This window comes from Nerophis lumbriciformis, linkage group LG08 (genome assembly GCF_033978685.3).
Source record: "Nerophis lumbriciformis linkage group LG08, RoL_Nlum_v2.1, whole genome shotgun sequence".
Classification (NCBI taxonomy): Eukaryota; Metazoa; Chordata; class Actinopteri; order Syngnathiformes; family Syngnathidae; genus Nerophis; species Nerophis lumbriciformis.
In genome coordinates this window covers 46,608,198-46,623,370 of record NC_084555.2, presented here as the reverse complement: position 1 = coordinate 46,623,370, position 15,173 = coordinate 46,608,198, and the positions used below count along the sequence as shown (strand labels likewise).

Sequence of the window (15,173 nt, the reverse complement as noted above, 5' to 3'; positions counted from 1 at the left end):
CCAACCTACCGATCTCAGGGCGGACACTCTAACCACTAGGCCACTGAGGTTAGCTGACCGAACTCAATATAGGTTAGACATGGGCTTATTTGGTATAGCCTAGGTAACGTAGACTAATTCGTTTAACATATCCAACCGTATGTCTACTTACTTTTTTTTTTGTTAGCACTATGCAGGAATAAAATGGCATCTACAGTGCCAGGATTCATGCGAGAGCGCCTGGCCTCTAAAATGCACCCTGCTGCGCTGAAGGAGCGCTCACTTGCGCCACTTGTTGCTGGGACGCGGTGCCATCTTTTTCTTTTTTTCTTCTTCTTCTGTTGTGTTGTGCTGTGCTGCAGTGCCTGATGAATAATTGACTGTTTCAAAGAGTGCTGCTCGTTTTTCGTATGTGGGTAACGACATTTAACTATGTATATATATTTCCGAACTGGTTCAACCGCCAACCGCCCGCATCTATTTAAAATCTATTTTTACCCGCCCGACCCGCGTTTTTTCCGCTGACTCCGCGGTTGTGTCCGCAAACCGCGCATCTCTAAGGTGCGGGGAATAGCGTTCAAGGAAGACATGCAACTGCTACAGGAAAATACCAACAAAAGAGAAAAAGACACCAAAATAGGAGCGCAAGACAAGAACTAAAACACTACACACAGGAAAACACCAAAAAACTCCAAATAAGTCAGGGCGTGATGTGACAGGTGGTGACAGTACACCTACTTTGAGACAAGAGTTATAGTGATGCATGGTTGGTTATGGTTTAAATTCATATCCAACAATTGCGAGAACAACTTTTTACTGTCAATATCGGCTACTGAGTTTCATTTTTCAATGATTTCTGCTGGTTGTGTGCCTTGGGATTTTTTCAATGGAAAAAAATGTGCCTTGGCTCAGAAAAGGTTGAAAAACACTGAAGGAAGTGTTTAAAATGTAGAGGGAAAAAATCATAATATGACCCCTTTAAGTTGCATTATAATGCATTCAAGATTTTCTGATACCTGCAGAAACCCTGTTATTAATACTTGCATTTTTTTTGTCAGGCGTTGAATTTCAGCCTCGACGGCAAGTTGAGCCTGTGCGATCTCACCGCGGCGCTCGAAAATGAACTCCTGGTCACCAAGAACGGCGTCCACCAAGCGGCGTTGGCCAGCTTCAAGGCAGAGATCAGGCATCTCTTGTGAGTTAGTGCTAGTGTCCTTTTTAAAATGTTATTCTTGTTTGATGTTGGTGGGTTTTTTTTGCCAGAGAGCGTGTGGATGGAGAACTCAGGGAAAAAGAGAAACTCCGGTCGGACCTGGAAAAGGCGGAGAGACTTAAAAACCAACTCGCCACTGAGGTGGATGAGCATCACTCGTCAATAGAGCACACAAATAACCTCAATCTCAGGTAACCTCTTCCACCCTACATGAGTCTGTCTCTGCAGTTGGGTTGCATCATTATTTAAAAAAAATAGTGTGCTCTCTGGGCCTCAGGAAGCTGGAGCAGGACCACAGAGAGAAGCTGGCCACAGTCCGGTCGGAGCTGATGAAGGAGATGGACCAGATTCGACTGCAGGCGACACAACAGCGCGAGGAGCTGGAGGCGGAGATGGAGAAGATCAAGGACGACGAATCCTTCCTCAGGGACCATCTCTCCATCTCGGTGAAGGTTGGTGGAAAGCAGCAGGCTTATTTCTCCTTTCACTACTTTTTTTTTTTTTTTAATGTGAAGAACATTGCTTGTGTTTTCACGCAACAGGAGAACCGACATCTTGAAATGGAGTTGTTGGACTGTAGTGAAAAACTCACGGAAGCTCAAAGCCAGGTGGCAAAACTGCAGGCCAGTTTGGACAACATCATGAAAGAAAAAGTAAGAATGATCTTCTGTCTTTTTAGACTGTTGTGCATCTTCAATAAACACAAATTTGTGTGTGTGTGGTCTTTAGTTTGGTGATTTGGAGCCCAGCAGCGCTGACGTCTTCTTCCAGGAGCAGCGCATTAAGCAGCTACGACTCGGCTATGAAGCGCAGTGCAGGGTAAATGCATAAATCATGTCTTCGATATTTAAAAAGACCTCGAATTTGGGATTTATGCTTTGAATTTCAAACGTTTTATTTATCAGATTGCTATCAAAGTACTTTGCTTTTTAGATGGAAAAATATAATGTTGATGCTCCTCTGAGACCGCGGGTGTCAAACTCAAGGCCCGGGGGCTCGCCACTTCATTTTATTTGGCCCTCAAAAGCCTGGAAATAATATGTATCAATAAAGTACTGTACATTTTCTTACTAAATGTATTCTTTATTTCTATTTTGGGAGAAGAAAAACATTTACTCTATGTCAGGGGTGCCCACACTTTTTCTGCAGGTGAGCTACTTTTCAATTGATCAAGTCGTGGGGATCTACCTCATTCATATATATAATTTATATTTACTTATTTATGAAATATATGTTTTTGTTAACAAGTTAAAGGTGTTTAATGATAATGCAAGCATGTTTAACACATATAGTTAATATTGTTAACAAGTTAAAGGTGTTTAAAGATAATACAAGCATGTTTAACACATATAGTTAATATTGTTAACAAGTTAAAGGTGGTTAAAGATAATACAAGCATGTTTAACACATATAGATTCCTTTCTTTCATGAAGACAAGAATATAAGTTGGTGTATTACCTGATTCTGATGACTTGCATTGATTGGAATCAGACAGTGGTGATGATAACGTCCGCATTTTCGAATGGAGGAGAAAAAAAGTCCTCCTTTCTGTCCAATACCACATGAAAGTGGTTGGTTTTTGGCATCTTATTTGTCCAGCTTCCGTACTCCTTTGTATGCACTTTACAAGAAATACATTGTCGGCAAACTCCGTAGCTTGCTAGCTTGTGCACGCCAGCTTTCTGAGACTCTTATTTTGTTAGCGCAGGCAGGGTGAAGCAGAGCTTTTATTGTGCAACTGTGCAGTCGGTCTTTGGAGTTTTGACGACAGGTACGGCGCCAGAGTCTGTTGAAATAAAGTGTTTCTCGCCTTCCAGTCGGTAATTTTAATGAGCTGGCAGCAGCCAGCGTCATCTCAGAAGACCCTTGGGTGCCGTGAATGTCAATCAAGTGACGAAAGTGACGTCATAGTGAAGATTTATGATCGCTCATTTTTAGGACTATTTTTTTAATGCCTGGCTGGTGATCGACTGACACACCCTCCGAGATCGACCGGTAGATCGCGATCGACGTAATGAGCACCCCTATGTAATCGCAAATTATGAAAACTTAAATATTGTCTAATTTTGCAAAAATATATTATCAAACATTCAAACCATTTTTAAATAGATATAAATACTAATAATAATGATTTCAAAGCAAGTTATCCATAAAATTGTGCAAAGTAAAGGTAGCAATAGATTTCATGGTAAAATTGTGAAATTTACTGTGTTTTTTACAGCATTTTTCTCTAAATGAAAAACACATTACTTTTTTTTTTTTTTACTGTAATAAACTGTGGTGCCGTTTTGGCATTTACAGTAATACACCGAAAAATCTACAGTTGTTGATTTGCGGTAAAAAAAAAAAATGGCAGATTAGGTGCCAAAATTTTACTGTAAAATTGCAGTTGTTTTTATTTACAGTAAAAAAAAATATATAAGTATTAATAACTGACTCCGCCAAGGCTGCCTTTTGTCACCGATTCTGTTCATAAACTTTATGGACAGAATTTCTAGGCGCAGTCAGGGCGTTGAGGGTATCTGGTTTGGTGGCTGCAGGATTAGGTCTCTGCTTTTTGCAGATGATGTGGTCCTGATGGCTTCATCTGGCCAAGATCTTCAGCTCTCACTGGATCGGTTCACAGCCGAGTGTGAAGCGACTGGGATGGGAATCAGCACCTCCAAATCCGAGTCCATGGTTCTCGCCCGGAAAAGGGTGGAGTGCCATCTCCGGGTTGGGGAGGAGATCTTGCCCCAAGTGGAGGAGTTCAAGTACCTCGGAGTCTTGTTCACGAGTGAGGGAAGAGTGGATCGTGAGATCGACAGGCGCATCGGTGCGGCGTCTTCAGTAATGCGGACGCTGTTTCGATCCGTTGTGGTGAAGAAGGAGCTGAGCCGGAAGGCAAAGCTCTCAATTTACCGGTCGATCTACGTTCCCATCCTCACCTATGGTCATGAGCTTTGGGTCATGACCGAAAGGACAAGATCACGGGTACAAGTGGCCGAAATGAGTTTCCTCCGCCGGGTGGCAGGGCTCTCCCTTAGAGATAGGGTGAGAAGCTCTGTCATCCGGGAGGAACTCAAAGTAAAGCCGCTGCTCCTCCACATCGAGAGGAGCCAGATGAGGTGGTTCGGGCATCTGGTCAGGATGCCACCCGAACGCCTCCCTCGGGAGGTGTTTCGGGCACGTCCGACCGGTAGGAGGCCACGGGGAAGACCCAGGACACGTTAGGAAGACTATGTCTCCCGGCTGGCCTGGGAACGCCTCGGGATCCCCCGGGAGGAGCTGGACGAAGTGGCTGGGGAGAGGGAAGTCTGGGCTTCCCTGCTTAGGCTGCTGCCCCCGCGACCCGACCTCGGATAAGCGGAAGAAGATGGATAAAAAAAAAGTAATGTAAATTTCACAGTTAAATTCTGGCAACTGAGCTGCCTTTTTTAAGCATAAAAACAGCAGTACTGTTTTTCCATTTACAGAAATATACACTAAATTATGACATGAAATTATTTCAACTTACCATATTTTTTGGACATTTTAGTTTAAAAAAAAATCTACTAATTAAGTGCATCCAAAAATTGTCTAATAATAGTATTGACTGCCCCTCTGGGGCCAAACATTACTGCGATGTGGCCCTCAGTGAAAACGACTTGAACACCTCTGTCTGAGACGCCAACTTTTTTGCAATGTGTTGCTGCCATTAAATTCGAAGTTAATGATTATTTGCAAAAAAAATAATACGTTCCTCAGTTCGAACATTAAATATCTTGTCTTTGCAGTCTATTCAATTGAATATAAGTTGAAAAGGATTTGCAAATCATTGTATTCTGTTTTTATTTACCATTTACACATTGTGCCAACTTCACTGGTTTTGTGTAAGTGTTGACACCAAAGGTTGTATCAGTAAATGAGTATAAAGTGATAAGATTAACATTTTTATTTTCACAAAAAATGTTTTTGTCATTCTTGTTAATGTTTACAAAGTCATGGAATGATTCCCTGGACACAGAAGAACGTTGAGGACAAAACATAACATATGTAGATGAGTAATAGACAGTATTGTTATTGAGTTCTATTTACTTTATTTTTCTCAAATGTGAGAGAATAAGGAAGTAGGTTAAAATATTGTGTTGATATTGTCAGTCTTACTCACTATAAATTCGTTAAAACATTTACAGTTAATACATGTGATCGATATCGGCCAATTTCACTCAAGGATGATCGGAATCAGCAACATAAAACCGTGATCGGAACATCCCTAGTACATATTCTGACTTTTACATCAGAAAACTGGATGTTAATTGTTGAAAGAATATTAGTTTCTAATCCGTCATTTTCCACAGCTAGAAAATACTGAAAAAAATGGTCATGAATTTGACCTTGCAACAGTTGTAACAATACTGATCGATGTATTGCTTTCATTTTCCTCATCTCACGGTGGATTTGACATAAGTTCAGATGTTTACTGCGGTCACTTGTCTTGTCTGGTTGGCCAGGAGTTGCAGGATCGTGTGGATGAGCTGCAGTCAGAAGTGCGGGACCTACACAGCTTGGGCCGAACCCAGCAGCCCTGCCACAAGCCTCTCTCTGAGGAGCTTGAGAGTAAAAGTCCCGGCATGGAGTCTGACCCAGGTGGGATTTATGCACACCTTTCTGTAACCAACCGGACCAAACTCGCACGCATTACAAACATAACAGCTAAAATCATCGGCCTACCCATACCCAACATTTCAGACATAAACCACAGGTCCATCACCCGACTGGGCAAAAACAATAGTCCAGGATATCACTCACCCACTACACCAATACATCATCCCACTACCATCAGGGCGCAGGTACAGAACAATCAAATTCCGGAGGGCCCGCCTCAGGAAAAGCCTGATACCTGCAGCTATAGCCGCCCTTAACAGCAGGCCCGGCCGACCTGTCTGACAAGCCTGTAAATGTGTGTTACCGGTAGTCATGTATGATGTCTTTTTGTTATTTTTTTTGTGTGATGTGTAATGTCTAGTGTTTAAATGTACGGCAGTGACAATGAATTTCCCCAAGGGGACCAATAAATCTAATCTAATCTTTCAGATCCCTGTGGTAGTAAATTAGTAATCTGTCACTAACCGTCCTCTGACTTGTGATTTGCGGCTGCGCAGGTCTCGGCTCAGAGGAGGTTCATCCTTTTAGCATGAGTCTGGAGGCGGAGATGATGCTGGAGCAGCAAAAGGAGCAACACCTTCACCAAATGGACGAGTTGAGGAACCAACTGGAGTGCAAAGTTAGTCCTCCAATTATTTGAATGCATGTGATGCCTTTGACTGATCCGTTTCTGCTGAATAACAGTCAGATTGGGCTTCATTGCCTTGACAATATTTAAATGGAATAATGCACTTGCGGTAGGGGTGTAACGGCACACAAAGATTTCGGTTCGGTACGTACCTCCGTTTAGAGGTCACGGTTCGGTTCATTTTCGGTACAGTAAGAAAACAACAAAATATACATTTTTTGGTTATTTATTTACCAAATTTGTAAACAATGGCTTTATCCTTTTAACATTGGGAACACTATAATAATTCTGCCCACGTTAATCAACATTAAACTGCCTCAAGTTGTTGCTCAGATTACATAAAATGACAAAACTTTTCTTCTACATATAAAAAGTGCGACATTAAACAGTTTCAAGTCAACTCATCATGTTTAATTTATGACAGCATTTGGGCAGCCTGTAGTTGAATTATATAATATATTTTTATCAACATGTGATAGCAGGGACCCTGCCATTCAAAACTAGGCTGCTGCATTTCTAATGATTAATGTAACTATAGCTGAAAAAATGGTACAATAGCAATAGGAGAGACTATTCATCCCTGAACACCATGGAGTTCATGTAGGCTTAATGATACAGTTACATTATTATATCAACTGTCAGAGACAGAAACTCTTCATTTAACATAATGCCCTTTTTGCTGCTTCAACACAGCTCAATCAACACCGAAAAAGGTCAAGTGAAAAAACAGACAGACAGGGCTTTGCTGTCCGTAACACACACACACACACACACACACACACACACACTGAAAAATGAGCTAACGTTACGCTAAAAGCGAATTAGCCTTCACCTCAAGCCAGGACTGCGAGCGAGCTGAACTACCTTTTATATTTCTAGAAGGTCAACGGGCTCATAGTGATGTTACTAGTAGTTGACTGGGAGGTGTTTATTATCATTTGGGGAGAGTCCGCTGCCTGATGCTTACCTGCTAAACGCTAAGCACTGACTACATGCGCTCTGAATACACACTGCTGATTGGCTGTTACCGCTCTGTTTGTAACCAATCAGATGGTTGTGTGGGTGGGACAATGCTGGGTGCTGTGTAGAGTCCTGACAGAAACAGAGGCAGAAGGAAGCGGAGGCGGCTACTTAATATGTTCGTGTGGAAACTCGTTCGGTACACCTCCGAACCGTACCGAAACCCCCGTACCGAAACGGTTCAATACAAATACACGTACCGTTACACCCCTAACTTGCGGCAAAGTTGGTTTCAGAAGTGAAATTAAACATATGGACATAAAGCAGAAAATTAAACAATATTTTTAGGGTTGTACCGAGCCGATATTGATATCGGATATAGGTCCAATACAAGCAATAAAACAAGTAGGGGATTGTATGTGTTTCTTCTATTTTATAAAAGGTAAACAAACATTTCTATTGATATTGTGTCAAATCCATATCGATATCGACCAATACTCAAGGCTTATCCAATTCCGTTTTTTCCCCGGATTTTGCTCTCAATGAAAAAAGAACCCTCAGCAGCATTGCCAACGATCGGGTCCGTTTGTCTCAAGCCTCGGCAATATTTAGCATCACTCGGTGCAACACACTTTCATGACAACAGCAATTGATTCTATCAAATCAACAAGACGAGAGCGACGGATGCACTTGAAAACGATGGAGAAGAAATTTCTGCCAAAATATAAACTTTTGGTAAAAAAAATATGTTCCTAGTTGCAAAAAAAACAGAATTAAAAAGCTGCCAGAAATAATGACCTTGTTATATAAACTTACCAGTCACAACAACATTTCTCAAGAAGCACCATACTACAACACATGTATACTTGATCTGAAAGGGTGTTCGATGCATTGGCAATATTGTCACCTGCCACACAGCATCCTGCAGTTGACATCTTGGTGTTTCTGGCTTATATTTTTGAGGGGAAAAGGGTCTTCTAAAAAAATGCTTGTCAAGTTCAAACACTGATGACATCTATTAAACAAGACAAGAGGCAAATAATTAAACAGAAACAGAATTCAATTTGGACTCAATTGAGGAGAAACGCCTGGACACACTGTAACTCTTGTACAGTCTCCAGCACGCTCTCCCAAAAGATTGCATTCCTCCTTCTTTATTTGACTTTCTCCGACCACCTGACCACCACTTCCAGAGGGAAGTGGGTCGTAACAGCCTTTGGTTACAGAATAGTTCAAAAGAAGAGGTCGTAAAATACTTCAAAAAGAGGTCGTCTGGAAATTGGGCAGATCCTTGGTTCTCTCTGCTTTGAAGTCCTTGGGTTAGAACAATATCTTTCTGTTGATTACCATACAAGAGAGAAAACAGGAACACCTTCATCTTGCTTCCCCCCCTACACAGTGGAGTTTTACGAGCCTTACTCTTGGTAGGTTTCAAAGACAGCTTTTGTCTTCTTACCAGGAACTCAATGTAATACAACGTTTTTGTGATAATTTAGAAATTATTAACTAACAATGCTGATCCAAAAAACCACTATTGTTAAAGGTAAATTATTTTGAAGTTGCTGTTGATGTTTAAAATGTTCTCTTAAACCAGGGACTTTTTCAAATATTTTGTTCTTTTGTGGTTTTGTTATTAGCTGAGGCGTTTAGCATAGCTAAAGGTGTGTTTTAAAGAAGAGTGAAGATTATACTTTACTATTTTTGTATTACGTGGAAGGCTCAGCTTCTTCCTACTCCTTTTCGGACATGCTGTAATGAAGCAACTGGAAATAGGTGATGAATTACATTGTATTGTATGCATGTTGAAATAAACGGAAACTGAACTGAACTATTTATGTATAAAAGTTAAAATTTTCCAGAAACCTCCTCGTATAAAGTATTGACACGCATATTTGGGTTGACTTTGTATAAATGTACTTTTAAGGGAAAAAATCTGAAATCAAATTTTTGGTGAAAAAATCTTAAAAATTGTTCTTAAGATGCATCGCCTACTTCAGTGCAAGGTATGTTCCAAATAAAATGTGCTACAACTGCATTGCAACTGTCTTCTTCTTCTCCTGCAGATCAATGAATTCAGTACAATGCTTGAACAGCAGAGGGTGACCAACGACAACCAGAAGGACGCACTGGCCCTCCAGTACCAGCAGGAAGTCCAAGCCTTGAGGGAAGAGCTGGCTGGCGTTGAGTTGCGCACACAGGAGCTCCAGAGCAAGCTCGAACAGGCCGAGCTGGAGCTGGCAGAGGAGAGCAAGAAGCTGGAGGAAATGAGCTCCCTGAGGTTCCAGCTGCTCGAGGCCCAAACCCGCGCTGGAGAGCTGGAGGAGCAGCTGAGGAACCTGCAAGAGAAACCAGTAGCTCAGAATCTTCTTACTGACATGGAGGAGCTTAGAAAGCAGCATGAAAGTGCAATAAAGACTCTAGAGAAGAAGAACATGGAGTTGTTGGAAACTAGACTGAAGGAGGCGCAAAGTAAACACCAGGAAGAGAAGGATGTGCTGGAGAAGAGCTGGTTAGATGGTTTTGAAAGGGAGAAGCAACTGCTGAGACAAAGCCACAAGGAGGCGATAAGGACCAGGTTAGAGGAAGAGAGGTCCATCTTCGAGAAGGAGCAACGTCAGACTGTGCAGAGGCTGACGAAGGAGTGGCAGAAGGAGCGAGCTCAGTTGGACGAGCAGAACAATGAGTCACTGCAGGCGAAGCTTGAAGAGGAGATGCTGAAACTTGTGATGGACCAGGAGGAGAAGGAGAGCCAGCTCAGGGAGCAGTGGGAGAGCGAGCGGGCTCAACTCCTGCAGCACCAGGAGGAGGCACTCCTCAACCACGTCGCTCAAGAGCGACTGCATCTCCGGGAGGAGCATGAGCACAAGGAGATGAAACTGAAGCAGGAGTGGAAGGACGAGAGGCTGCAGCTGGAGGACGACTACGAGGCAATGCTCCAGGAGAGACTGGATGAGGAGCGGGAGAAACACCAAGCGGAGAAGGAGGCGCTGCATAAGCGGCTGCAAGGCCTGGTGGACATGAAGAGAGCACGACAGGAGGAGAGCCACGGGGAGGCCATGCGGGAGCTGGCGGCCAAACATGCCGAGGAGAGGAACTCGCTCAGCGGGATGCTGGACAAACTACGAGACCAGGTCGCTCAGGAGAGGTGAGACAGTCCTTCTACTAAGATTGTCTTAACTTAAAGGAACGTTGGAAATTCTTTATATGGTGGGATGTAAGATTCGGTTAAAAATTAACTGCGAACAATTTGATGAAATTGAGACGCAAAGTAGGGGACGACTTACAGGGGCGCCATTCATTCACGCTAAAACATGACAAGCTATGGGAAGTCAAGGTAAATCCACCCCACATCATCTCATCAATAGATAATAATAATAAATGAAAAGTTAAAGGTCCCAATGCTAGCATTAGCATAGCTATGTGAGCCACATGCAAACGTTACACTCGCATTTTAACAGCAACATCCTTTTGGGTTCGCATATTCGTTCAATCTTCTCACATTTGTAGCTGACGAGAAGCTGGCAGAGCTTTATTACAGATGTGTAGCAAAGCCTGCTTTGTTTTCTTTTCAAGACAATGTATTCAACGCATTCCTCCATGTGGTTGTGGGTGTATACACGGGACGGCCTCATCTAGCTAGGGTCAGGTCAGAGGTGGCATCAGGAGGTTTATCTTTCATGACATAATGAGTGTTTGAGCGCCTCGTTTTTCAAAAGTGAAAAGGATGATATACCACTGTTAAAAAGTCACTTTTGTCCAATAAATAGTATTTGAATCCAAGGAGATTTAGTTCAATGCTCATCCTTAAAGTATTAGTTGAAAGTGTTTTCTTCTGTAACAACAACTGAACCACCACGCACAGGCAACACACGGAGGTGAGCTTCTCCCAGAAAATCGAGGAATTAGAGCGTCGTTTCTCAGCTGACCAAGAGTCTGTGGCCGAGCGCTTCGAGGCGGACGTCACGAAGCTGGAGCAGCACTATCAAAGTGAGCTGAAGCGGCTCTCAGAGAGCCACGCCGGACAGAAGCTCCTCTGGGAGGCGCAGCTGCAGAGAGCACTCGAGGGCGCCGTGGAACAAAGAGAACAGACAGAGAATGCTATGGAACGGGAAGCAGAGAGACGGAAGCAGGAGTGGACACAAGAGCAGCTTGAGATGAAGAGGGTTCATGAAGAAGTTGTGGAAGCAACGGTGAAGAAGAACCAGCAGTTGAACCATGAGATGGAGAGCATCAAGAGAACGTCCCAGACCAAAGAAACGGAGCTAAGTCGACAGTTGAATGACCTACACAACCGACTTCAGGAAAGCGTGCAGACCAAAGAGCAGCTTCTTGCTCAGTCGGACAAGAAAGCAACAGACATCGAACTCTTGCTCAGCCAGACGGTCGAAGACTTCCGACAGGAGAGGGAGGAACTTCTGAACAGCCACTTGTTGCTAGAAGCGAAATACAAAGAGATGCTTTCCATTTCCAAAAGACAGACCGTCGAGAGGATTGAACTGCTAACTGAGCGCGACGACTTGAAGCTGAGGATCGAGGAAATGGAAAAGCTTCTTAAACAAGCAGCAGACGACTTTGAGGTGGACAGAGAGGAGCTTCAAGAACATGTGGCCATCCTCGAGGAGAAGTTGAAAGGAAGTCATGCTAAAAATGTGGCTGTAGAAAAAGCTAGGAACGCCACATTGGAAACAAAGATCTTATATGTCAGTTGTCCAAGTCAAGGGATTGTAGAAGATACAGTTATTGAAACTGATGCAGTGGAAACAAATACAGAAGACATTCTACTTATTGGGCAGGAACCTTGTGAAGAACAAGACACCATGCCGCAAGTGAAGATAAAATCAAGTGAAAACCAAGACCAATTACAGATATCTGATCTCAGTGACTTGTGGATTCACAACACTGAGATGTGTGATGATCCACAAGCTTTCAGTTCAGATGAATCTGAGGATGAACCTGAAGAATGTTTGGGAACCAAAGAAGAAAACTCTGAGATGACCACCTGCAAGCCTGAGGACTCTGACAGTAATGAAGACAAGAAGGAAGCTTCCTCACACCGAGAGTTACAAATTGAAGACTTTGACTTGTCACTTAAGACATCTAGAGCTTTAGAAGCACACAAAGGTGAAGATGAACCTGCTCCTGGCTTGGAAACCCTTTCACATCAAGACAAGCTGGATAAGGAGAGTGATTCCTTGGTACTCGTGGATTCGTCTGACCTATCTCTGGATGCCGATGATAATCCTGGTTCAGACATCGGGGAACCTGTGGACCAAGACGTTGTCTTTGAACTACAATCTTTGTATCTCCAAGCAAAGGACGATAACGTTCTCCTACAGGAGAAGATCTCTCTGCTCCAGCAGAAGACAGACCTCCTCCAGAGTCTCTTGGAGCACAACAACATGAAGATCCAAACGGGCCACGAGCACCTGGAGGAGAACTACAGCCTTAAAGTCAAACTGTTTCTGCTGATAGAACACATCAAAGTGCTGGAGATGAAAGCCTTAAAACTGAAAGAACTTCAAGTTCTCTATGAAGATTGCTTGTGTGAGAACGCCAAACTAAAAGAACAAAACAGCAAACTTAATAAGAGAGTTTGGAGCCTGGAAAGGAACATATCTCCTGATTTCCACGACGAGCCCGTGTCCCCTTTGGACCAAATCAGTGTGATGCGAGAGGAGAACTGCAAGCTTGCTGAGTTATTCAGGGAGTTTGACATTAATCCAGGTTCTCCCGAGAGACCAAGCAGCTCTTGTGAGTCTTCTACCTTAAAGGATTGCTGCTGTGACTGTGAGGTGAACACCACCAATCTTCACAAAGACATCTCAGAGGTCCAAGGAGAGGATGCAGGCACTCAGGCCAGTAGGTAACGTGGACCACAGCTTAAAACCTTCTCCTCACACCTGTGCTGTTGCTTGCCCCTCTTTCCCTCGTCTTCCTGAAGGAAAATATCGTAGAGTTGTTGTGAGTAGAAGAACCCTTATGCTCCCAAACCCTAACCTGTAGCTATTTTGCTTCTGGTCCTTCTGCACTGAGATGATATGTTGTGTGTGACCTGGATGTTGTTGGGTGCAGCAACAGCGCCACACTGAGGTCCATGTGAAAAGAGCATGTTCTGTCTCTACAGTGCTGATTTCCTGCGGCCTATTCAACTCTATGGGGACCTCATTTCTCTGTGTAAAAGGAGCTCTTGTGCAAACCACCCTATAATCTTCACAAAATGCTGAAAAGCACCATGTTGGCCCTTGTTTAATAACCGTATTCCTTTCACGGACTTGACATTTTTGATTAAACTTTAAAAAAAAAAAAATAATAATAATATTCTCCTGCAATTTTTCACTAACTAAAGTTTCTATAATATAGATAAATAAAATAATTCATTAAAACACATAAATAAAATACACATTAACATTCCAACACACTGTAGTGTGGTTTAAAAACAGCAGTGAATATGAACATTAATATTTATTTTTTATTCACATTATCATTTTAGATAGCTAGCTATTAGCGCTCTAGTTGCGAAATAGTGATTAGTAGACCTAAGTGCCAGCTGGGGATTAAAGTTAAAGTTAAAGTACCAATGATTGTCACACACACACTAGGTGTGGTGAAATGTGTCCTCTGCATTTGACCCATCCCCTTGTTCACTCCCTGGGAGGTGAGGGGAGCAGTGAGCAGCAGCGGTGGCCGCGCCCGGGAATCATTTTTGGTGATTTAACCCCCAATTCCATACTTGCCAACCCTCCCGGATTTTCCGGGATACTCCCGAAATTCAGCGCCTCTCCCGGAAACCTCCCGGAAGATAATTTCTCCCGGAATTCAGCCGGAGCTGGAGGCCACGCCCCCTCCAGCTCCATGCGGACCTGAGTCCAGTGTGCGCACACAAGGAGACGAAGCAGAAGAACGAGACCGTAGGGGAGACACTTCTCCAGGGCTGATGTATGCTCGGGGCAACACCCCTCACTTTACCCAGCAGTGGGTCTCCACAGCGGACGACTTTAGGGTGAATGATGAGTCCAGCGATTAGTTGCAAATCTTGCTTTATTGATTGCTTGCACACAGCCAATCCAACACAAAACCAACTAGTCCCTCCCCGCACTCACGCGACCGCTCCCTCTCTTCTCTCGCCCACACACTCACTGACGTCACTCACCTCACATGCTGTCACCTATTAAAGGGCCACACACACACATACTCTACTCTCATAACACACAGTACAGTTAGTAGAACAACTGTGTTTTCATTACTGTGTATTTGATAGGTGCCATTGCCCCGGAATTGTATTGCATTGTACTTTCAAGTACAACAATGAGTAGATGAGTGTTATGTGTGTGTATATGTGTAAATAAATGAACACTGACATTCAAATATTTATTTTATTTTTATATATAATAAAAAAAAAATATATATATATATATAGCTTGAATTCACTGAAAGTCAAGTATTTCAGACATATATATATATATATATATATATATATATATATATATATATATATATATATATATATATATATATATATATATATATATATGAAATACTTGAGTTGGTGAATTGCCCTGCGATGAGGTGGCGACTTGTCCAGGGTGTACACCGCCTTCCGCCCTATTGTAGCTGAGATAGGCTCCAGCGCCCCCCGCGACCCCAAAGGGAATAAGCGGTAGAAAATGGATGGATGGATGGATGGAGTTGGTGAATTCTAGCTGTAAATATACTCCTCCCCTCTTAACCACGCCCCCAACCACGCCCCCCGCCCCGACCACGCCCCCC

The 15,173-nt window shown here is 43.1% G+C and overlaps 1 protein-coding gene across 1 annotated transcript in view; it reads left to right on the top strand.

Annotated features, from left to right (window-relative positions):
* Nucleotides 1-15,173, top strand: part of nin (ninein (GSK3B interacting protein)) — a 70,433-nt gene that overhangs the window by 28,853 nt on the left and 26,407 nt on the right. The window contains exons 9-17 of the mRNA XM_061969070.1: nt 1,038-1,174; nt 1,243-1,383; nt 1,470-1,644; nt 1,735-1,845; nt 1,922-2,011; nt 5,665-5,800; nt 6,316-6,437; nt 9,470-10,551; nt 11,269-13,269. Coding sequence (XP_061825054.1) covers nt 1,038-1,174; nt 1,243-1,383; nt 1,470-1,644; nt 1,735-1,845; nt 1,922-2,011; nt 5,665-5,800; nt 6,316-6,437; nt 9,470-10,551; nt 11,269-13,269 — 3,995 coding nt within the window. The remainder of the gene's footprint in view (nt 1-1,037; nt 1,175-1,242; nt 1,384-1,469; nt 1,645-1,734; nt 1,846-1,921; nt 2,012-5,664; nt 5,801-6,315; nt 6,438-9,469; nt 10,552-11,268; nt 13,270-15,173) is intronic.